Raw genomic sequence first — 9,702 nt, forward strand, 5'->3', positions numbered from 1 at the left:
TAATACCTGGAGCACTCTGGAACCAAAAAGTGGAGCCCAAAACATTCACCTCTGAGCAAAGACTAGGAACACGTCTGAAAACACTGGCATATTATCTAATCTGAAAGAGTATTTGTAACATAAGCGCTATGTTGGTAAGACCTTCAATGAACCAGCCTCATTTTTTAAAGCAAATACCACAAGTTAGTCTTTAACCAGAACCAGGAAACTATCTCAGATTAAAGGAGTCATGACCTGCTACGCTAACCATGGGATTTATATGTTTGATGTCCCTGTGGGCTGGTCTGCACTGGAACAACTACAAGACTTTTGTAAAACACAGATTCAGGTATTTGAGAATTTAAAACGTCGAGGTGGTGATATAAACTCTATAAAGGAGAGAAGAAGACGTTTGATGCACACGCTGGACACTTTAATACTTCTATACTTTCAGACCTTATTTGTGTGTGTGTTTGTATTGTATAATCACTGCAATGTTGTTGTCCTCAATATAGTTCTTATTCTACAAAGTATACGTTGGCCATAGTATTTGCAATAATAGATTTGGCCAAGATGAATCAGTGTAAATATTTTATGAAATATTGCAGTACTTTATGATGGGTCATTCTTGATGTTTGTAACGCATATTTTTCAATAGTTGTCTTCTGTTTATAAGTCAGTACAAACTGCAGCACTTTAACTAAATAAAATAAAATAAATAAAATAAATAAAGAAAATAAAGAAAATAAAGAAAGAAAAGAAAAGAAAAGAAAATGACAAAGGTGGTTAGCGCTCTCGCCTCCCAAGGAGATCATGGGTTCGATTCCTGGACCAGACCACATGATCATCATCACATGATCTCTCTGGGTGGAGTCTGCATGTTCTCCCTGTGTTACCGTGGGTTCTCTGGCTTCCTCCCACCGTCCAAAGACATGCATGTGTTAGGCAAAATTGGCAATTCTACATTGGTACTAATGAATGTGAGAGTAAATGGCTGTCTGTAATGTCTATGTGTTGACCCTGCGACGAGTTGGCCACTGTCCAGGGTGTACCCCGCCTAAGGCCCAAAGTCTCTGGCTACAGTCACCCGTGACCCCGAAAGGGAACAAGTGGTAGAAAATGAATAAATACATAAATACTTACAGAGATAAATAAACAAATGAATATTGGGAGCTGATATATAGATGTGTGATACGCTTTCTTTTGGAGTCTTGTATGCTGCTGATGTTCACGTCTACAAACTCATCTGTGTACAGATGACATTTAAAGGCATTTTGTACTTTCAGAGAAGCCAATTTACACTGTAATTAAACACTGAGCACTTTACCACCCTGTAATTAACCTGTACTCTAATCATGCTGTACCTGTACTGTAACTACCTTGTACTTACACTGCAATGTCCTGTCTGTTACAGCTTTGGCACTGTAACATGCGAGGAGAGCTGCTGTGTGGCCATTTTCCATGTGTGGGACGGTTGAAGGCAGAACGTGACAGAGGTGACCGGTCTCCGCCGTGGCATTGATCGATCACGCTCCGATCGGGCTGGTGGTCCGCTGTGTCGTATGGACCATGAGGAGAATGCAGGTCAGAAAGACACTCTCCCTGCAAAAGGACAGCGCCCGTGGAGGTGGTCACTGATGGATGGACTACTACTACATGCTCTGAATACCTCCACACCAGTCTTTTTTTATTTTTTTTTTATGTAGGTTGTAATAAAAGGTTGTGATGTGATAAACTGAAGCTTTGAATCATGTTATGTTAGTGTTTCAGTGGCCGTTGCATGTCATGAATGGCGTTTTGCTTCTCTTTTAGGTTCCTCTGCAGAGATTAACACATTGATCCATCATGTCCTTGGTCAAAATACATGTTATCACTTTCCTGTATGCAAAAAGTGTTCCTCTGGCCAATAATGCTGTATGGACTTTCATGTAAACTGCAGTAAAGCCCCATAATTGTATTATTATAAAGCTAAATGTTAAATTTAAAAATCTTAAATATGATCAAATTCCCTGTTTTACTGAAAAGTGTAGTCTAATGTGTCATATGGACTTTAACTGCATTGTATAACCATGGAAACCAATCTTGTAGTTGTACCCAGAGAAACGAGTAGTGATACTGGCAATTTCCTGGCTTCCTTCTCACATACTTTTCCCCTGCTTTAGTGCTAAATGCAGATGATTCACGTGTGGCTTCATTCACACGTGTCTCTGCTCTGGTAAAATGTCAGATAAATTCCCAGGTCGTGCTGCATGTGTGAAGGGGGCTAAAGAGTGTGCAGACCAGTGTAAATGTGAATATGTAAATAAGACCACTTTCAGTATTCTAACTCAAATATAAATAAATATTTTGGAACTATAAATACCGCGACCCCGAAAGGGAACAAGCGGTAGAAAATGGATGGATGGATGGATGGAACTATAAATATAACTTCAGAGACACCACCACTCTGGCTCTACCTGTTAACCCTCAAAATAAGTTAAATACCACTTGTTAATAGATTTGGCTTATTTTGGCGCGCAAGCGAGTGTCGTTTTCAATGGTGGCCTATAGCGCTATCTGCTGGCTGAAAACTACACTGCAATTGCAGAAATGTTAGTTGGGCTTTTCTTACTGTCCCTAATGGATCATCCAAATCTGACCAAGGGAAATTATAAATAATTGATTTAGTTTGAAACCGATTCAGATTATTATTAACCAAGAAGAAATATGCAATGAACTGAAGTATCGATGATTCCTTAGAATTTAAATGATGATTGTGATGATAATTATGTAATTGATTAATTCAAAGTTGGGTTGGCTTAGTTATTGTTAGCCTCATTAAACCAGGCCAAACATGAATGTGGAACATCAAATATGTGTGATGTAAAATGATACTCAAAAGTACAACAACATTTTTTTTTAAAAACATAACGGCAAACCAGGCATATTGGTCTGGACTCACTTTTATATTTATATAAAAATCTGAAAATTATTGAAGAAAAAGTTCTGTTATTCTACTGCTACTGTTCTTGTACTTTACCGTTCCTACACTCACATTTAGTGGTACAAATACAAGTTCTCTCATCTCCAAAATGATTATTTCTAATTTGATTCTCAAACACCTCATTGAGTATGAAATCAAACTTCAGACAACTGTGACTTTACACAGTACTTGGCCAATTGTATGTATTTTATTCTTTATCCGCTTCTCTATGGACCATATGTTTTTTTTACATCTCATACTAATTAACCCCAGTAGGGATTAACAGTCACCTGTCAATCAATCAATCAGTCCAAGTCAATCTGAACTAAAGTACTAGTAAAAAGTATTGAGAACAAAAGATTTATTTCTGTGAACGTATAAAAATAACATCTGTAAACATTGAAACGTAATATGGCAGAAGTCACATGTCGCAGGTTTCTGAGCAGGAGTCGTCGCTGGAGTCTGACGAGCTGCTGCTGTGGAGCGGCTGAGCGCAAGGGTCACTGCGTTCTCCTGGAGCACAAACAACAACAACAACAAACATTAAACCAAACACTTCGATTTGGACTTTTTCATTCTAAATTAACCTTATTCCTTTTTGCAACAGCTGTTATCTCTATAAGAATTATTTATCCCATTATTAGAAGTCTAGAAGTCCATCTACTGGCGGCAGAAGGAATTACCATGGATAAATAAACAAAAGCTAGCTTGCCCTCGACACAGATAATGTAAGCACAGATTTATAATGGACGCAATTTGACATCAGGAACGTTCTGAACCAGTCCAGCGCTGATTTGGAACTTAAAAAACAGCGCGGGAGCATTCTGGAGCTCTACCTGTGGCGTCACAAATCTGGGAAATTTGGATCAGAAGTTTTTGTGAGGCTCAGGGGGAGAGGACGTACTGAAACAAGTGAGAATGAACAGAGCTAGAAACAAGACAAAGAAAACAAAATAAATGGTGCATCCTTCCACTTGGTCTAAACAAAGATCAAATAGGGACTTTATATTTTCTTGGAAAATAAAAAGGATGTTTACAATTATTGGAGTCAAACACTATTAATTAATTCCTTTTTTATTTTATTTTTAAACATAGAACAATAAAAACGTACAACAAACTGGCCTATGAAAAAAAGAGAAAGAAAATTAAATAAATACATAAATAAAAAACTGGGCAGGACCATAGAGAACTCGGGATAAGTAAAGAATAAAATTAGAATGTAACAAGATATTAGTAATAAAGCATATTATTGCAAAAAGTTCCGATTTGTCCATTAGTTATAGAATTGACCTATTTTCAAATTGAGTCCAGCGGTTGGTTATCTTTTCCATGGTGCGTATGTCGGTTATGACATTCCACCTTTTATTATAATTGTATGGCATAACCAACATTGCTCTAGTCCTCTACTCTGCCGTCCTAGTGCATTTTGTTGGTGTACAAATATCACTAAACAGAGCTAGCCTTACACATTTTGAAAGGTAATGGCTTGCAGTTTCTACCATTATAAGAACTAAAACTATTTACCACCCAAGTTAAAAAACAAAACTACTCACTCTGATACTTCTTGAAGCGGTGGCAGAGGCTGCGGCGCACGTATCGCTGCAGTGTGCGCAGAGTGGACGGCTGGAGCGTCTCGAAGTCAATCTCAAACTCGTCCGGGTCGGTCTGCCCCAACGAGGGCTCGCACTTCTGGATGATCTGCACCACGCGGCCCAGTTTGAGCCCCGGCAAACGGTTGATGTCCATGCTCAGCTCGTGCTTCTCTTCGTACGTCATGGGCAGCGAGTCCGGGTGGTCGCGTGTGCTGCCCCTCCCAAGACTGTGAATGAGACAAAAGAAAGGTCTGTGGTTTTGCGTCGTAGGGCTGCAAGATTAATTAATGGCGCTATACCTGATTTTTACTATCTTAAAAACAGTGAAAGCATAAAGTGTTTATTTTTTAACAGTTTGCAGGATCTATGTTTAATATTGACGGGATAAAACACACACCCCTCTGTTTTGAAGCCATTGTCCAGTCCGCAATCAGTAGAAAGGGCCGTGTTTGGCGCCTACAGCTTTCACAGAGGTCAGATTTTGAAGGGATTTTCTTCTTTTTTTGCAAGACTTCCAAATCCTCAAAGTGCCTAAAAGTTAGCTTGGTAAGATTTAGCCTGGTCATTGCGCTGATTGCTAGGAGTTGATTATGCGGTGCATGTTCCAATGGGCGCAGGCCAATGAAACCAATACAATTGATTTGTTCATTCTTTGATTCATTTTCCAGATCTTAAAAGGTGGTATGGACGATTTTTTTCATCAAATTTCCTTGTGGCGTGGATAAATCATTAGTCCTGCCACGTATCAATCATAAAACGCACCTACCGCTCACCTGCAGCCGCGTGCGGTTTGTCCCCACGTTTCCGCGTGCCTAAGCGCATGGATCTATCATAATATAGTTCCCTCAGTGTACGGGGCAAAATGAAGACCCTAGAAAGACTGAGCTGACTCAGAAGAAGACAGAAATCTACGGGAGACGAGCGATGCGATGCGCTCCGTTGCGCTAATAAACAAACGCACGTGTGTGTTGTATCAGTCCGCACGGGGGAGTGCGCATGCGCACTTTCGCCTGCGTTCTCAAATCGCCGAAAAATCGTCCATACCACCTTTAATATTATATCTTATTACAGTTCCATGGTCCAAAGACATTCTTCCCTTTCCTAATGTGATGCTAACATCCTAGCCAGAGCACACCATAATGGCAATGCTAACAACATGTATGCTACCTGCGCACCAGCGTCAATCCCTGGTTCACCATGGATACAAGTGCTTTTTATGTAGTTACAGACGGCACACGCCGGTCTCATTTTGACCCAAGGTGTTACATCTGTGCTGAGCTTGAACCAAAATGTACTATATTACATGAACAACAATGGGTTTAATGGTAGTAATTATTATTCAAGTATAATCCATAACCAGTGAAGAAGAAAAACTAGAGGTTTTATCACGCATTCATGAGTTTCAGCTTTCGGTTTCATGCAAAAGGACCTTTCCCCATTCAAAATATATGATGTTATGTTTAAAATGTTGATCGCTAAAGCAACAGTTCTAATATCTTATCATTCTGAAACCCATGGATATAATCAGCTAACCCTAACCCATGCCTCTAAATAATTATTTGTTCCTAAAATGTTGTATATTTAGATTCTACTTGGATCAAAAATGGAGATTTTTTTAAAATTTTAACTTTCATTGATGGTGTTACATAAATACTTATACTTATATTTATTTATGTAATTGTATGACGAATAAACATACAGTACATACCTGGTTTGGTCCTTGTCAGGTTTGCCTTCTGAAAGTGCAGTGAGCTGCTCGTGAACGGCTTTGAGCTGAGGAAAATGCAAAAAGCATGAAAATTATTAAATTAAATTGAAAATAAAACACAAAATAAGAACTAAGCAAGTATTTTAAGTAATTTTTTTCTGCCGTCAAGACATTGTGCATTAAATACTGCAATAAAAACAAGCATGTCGGCACAAACAACACAAACGAGAGAAAAATAGGTCTATATATTGCCTCGCATCCACCTGTTCGTGCAGCTCGGCCACTCTGCTCGACTGCTCATCGGAGGAGACGGACCGCTCTAAAGTCTTGGGATTAAAAGTGCTTAAAGTGGAAACGGAGTCAACCGATGCTTCGGGCATTTTGGCAAACTTCTGTTCGAATACACCCTGAGCAGAGACACAAACGCCGAGTCAGAACGTTCCAGCACAGGAGGAAGAACCAAAAACCGAGTGTGTGGAATGAGTACCTGGAGTTTTCTAGCCTTGACCACCACGCCGTGAGTCGGTTGGTTGTACTTGTAGCAGTTGGAGAAGATTAAACGGACATCTGCGGCAAAGTCCTGTGCGTCTGTGTACTGCCGGGCGGCCATCTTTTTCTGCAAATAAATAATGGCGGAATGTTTGGGTGGGCATCACGTCTGGTTGGTACTTGCGACGAGGAGGGAGTTTGAATCGCTTCCAAACAGACTGAAAACTGTGTCGGAACACTAACTTTGTGCAATTTATTATCTGCCAGAACTGCATATGATTGAAATACACGGGCAAACTTGAAACCAGGGCTTGTTTACCCATTGAGACTGTTCATAAACGATAAAATGAATAGTCTTTATTAATTGTTGACTATCAAACTAATCGTAGTTGTATTTTGATCATCGTAATTGTTAACTGGACTACACAGATTGTAAAATGAAAATATATTTTTATAACAAAAACTACGGTCAAAATGTGAAAAATAGAATAAAAATCAATAATAACAATAATAATATATATTTTTTAAAGTCTCAATGTACAATAGAAATTGCAAAACTAATTACTAAACCCCAAAAGAAAACAATCGCTGCAGCCCTAGTGCAAAGGGTGTTTTCCTGAATTGTTGTTGTTGTTGTTGTTGTTGTTTTATGGCGGTTGGCATCCGAGTGTTGCATTACCGCCAGACTTTATTCCTCAGACGTTTCGTAGTCCGAATTGGAAGAACAGGGCCTTTAAGTAAGCAGAGGCCTATTGTTCTACATAATACTTTAAATCCATGGCTCCAAACAGAGCTCCAAACAACACAGATTATTGTTGTGACTGTGTGAACCTCGATAGTGCCGAGGTCCATGGGGCACTTGATGATGTCGTGGTAGTCGAGCAGATTCAAGGCCTGGGCGTCCACGGGGGTGTGGAAGGGCCAGGCGTAGGCGAAGTGTTTCTTAGACAGCAGCTCCTTCAGCATGTCCTCGCAAAACTGCAGCTGCTCGCTCAGGGGCCCCGTCTGCTGGGGCTCCTTGTCCTCCGCCGCTCGCTCCGCGCTCTCCCGTTTCCTCTTTCCCTCGGGCAGGAAGGCGTCTGTGGCCAAAAGGTCCAGCTCCTTCCTTTTCGTGGGTTTCTTCTGCTTTAGCGCGTGACAGAACACAGTGTTAGTGTGTTCGAGGAGAAAGAGTTTGAATGAACCGTACTTTGAAGACACAAAGAACTGTGAACTTCGTATGCAAGGAGAAAATTGGACATAATAGACAATTCTATTACTATATTATGCCAGATATTTAAAAAATGTACATTAGGTACCACTTTATAATAACTAAACCTTGGTTAGCCTTAATAAAGCATGAACAAAGACTGAAGTCATAATGAACAAATGGTTTATTAAGAACGATCCAGGCTTTGTAACAACTTATGTAATATGGCCCATCATGGTAAAATGGGCCGTCTGCTGGACCACATTACAATGAAGCCCGTCAAATGTGTAGTCTGGTTTTTGATTGACACTGGGTTGTTCTGGTCCTGCTTTTGTCCTGTTTTTATGAGCCAGAGCAATACTGTTTTATTTTTATTTTACTTCAGTGAAACCAAAGATTTCTGTTGAATTGTACCACTGCGAGTTGATGTGTAGATATTGGATATAAATTATAAAATTGCGGTGCAGTTTTGTAGTCCGGCCCCCAGACAATGGCCCTCCGGAAAATATGATTGAATACCCATGTTAATAGGGTATTAATAAGTAGTTACTAAGCCTGAATCCACCTTAAAAAATATTTTTATGCTTTATCAAGGCTTTTAAAAGTGTAGTTATTATAAAATTATAAAATTTTATAATAAGTTATTATAAAATAGATGTCACCCACACACATCTGCAAAAATATATATATTTGTGGATTATTTTTACTATAATTTGTGCTGTTAAATATCCCTTTTTATGTTTTGAATTAGGATGTGGACAAATGAGCACTCACTTTGACAGAAGGTTGTGGGGAAGACTTTGGTCCATTTCCATCCTGGCTCACTAGAGGAACCAAAATAATAATACAAATAAAAATAATAATAATAATAATGATAATACTGCAAATAATAGAATATAACCAATCGGAGTAGACTGAAATGCATGCTTTGGTTAACGTATTGATTTCCAGCTCAGTCCTGGTGCAACACGACAGTTTGCGTGTGCAGTCTGAGCATGAAGGCAGCCAACACCAAAACAAAAAAACAGCTGCCCTCAAAGAAAATGCCTCACAGGTCTGACAGTGATTGGTAAATGTAAAGTAAAAGAACGCAACAGGCATTTAGAAAGCCTGGGCGGTGGCATTCGAGTCCGCAGCAGAGGTCACCGAGGCGGGTAACGTGTCGTCTTTGATTCAAGGCCGACTCTGCTGTTTATAAGACATGGTGCGTTTAAGGGGGAAAAGTAGTAATAGTAGTAGACATTCATTCATTCATTTTTTGTAAACCGTCAGACCAAAGACCAAGGTTTTAATAATAATAATAATAATTTAATAATGTTTTCTTATCAAATATTACCTGTTGTTGTGTTTTCTTTCATTCACACATGTTTTGAGGTATCCTGCATTTTAAAATCTGTTACGAAGGCCCAATGCTTGGTCCCACTTAATGGTGTTAATCCATAAAGTCTCCTTGTTTGGATTATTATTATAACTACTACGGTTATCAACTACTAGAGGCGCTTGTTTTAGTCACAGTCACGCCTTCACTCCTCGCAGCAGGTGAAGTCGTCACAAAACACTATACTTAAAATATGTAGTTTTTGTTTTGTTTTAAGACATAAAATGCCAAAAATCAAGATATCCAAACTAATTACAAAAAGTCTGAAAGAAATGTGTTGATTCAGCATAATGTGTTGATAAAAACATACCTTTTCTGGCTTTGACTTTATTTGGATTCAGCTCCACTTCTCCAGACGGCATCTGGGACACTTTGCTCAGGAAAATCTTCTCCAAGGCTAAGGCC

At 39.3% G+C, this 9,702-nt stretch overlaps 1 protein-coding gene across 2 annotated transcripts in view; it reads right to left on the reverse strand.

Moving 5' to 3' along the window:
• Positions 1-3,289: 3,289 nt before the first annotated feature.
• Positions 3,290-9,702, reverse strand: part of LOC140367612 (bromodomain-containing protein 3-like) — a 9,718-nt gene continuing 3,305 nt past the window's right edge. Inside the window, exons 4-11 of one of the 2 annotated variants that reach the window (XM_072454153.1) lie at positions 9,608-9,702; positions 8,694-8,743; positions 7,562-7,852; positions 6,729-6,857; positions 6,505-6,648; positions 6,242-6,306; positions 4,495-4,760; positions 3,290-3,454 (exon numbers count right to left, since the gene is read on the reverse strand). The exon at positions 9,608-9,702 is cut by the window's right edge and continues 23 nt beyond it. In XM_072454153.1, the coding sequence (XP_072310254.1) occupies positions 3,363-3,454; positions 4,495-4,760; positions 6,242-6,306; positions 6,505-6,648; positions 6,729-6,857; positions 7,562-7,852; positions 8,694-8,743; positions 9,608-9,702 (1,132 nt within the window). In that variant the 3' untranslated portion in view covers positions 3,290-3,362. Of the gene's footprint in view, positions 3,455-4,494; positions 4,761-6,241; positions 6,307-6,504; positions 6,649-6,728; positions 6,858-7,561; positions 7,856-8,693; positions 8,744-9,607 lie in introns of both variants that reach the window. The other variant, XM_072454152.1, reaches the window with a different exon arrangement.

This window comes from Eucyclogobius newberryi, unplaced genomic scaffold (genome assembly GCF_026437365.1).
Source record: "Eucyclogobius newberryi isolate DKJ021-1_F unplaced genomic scaffold, fEucNew1.0.hap1 SCAF_2, whole genome shotgun sequence".
Lineage (NCBI taxonomy): Eukaryota > Metazoa > Chordata > Actinopteri > Gobiiformes > Gobiidae > Eucyclogobius > Eucyclogobius newberryi.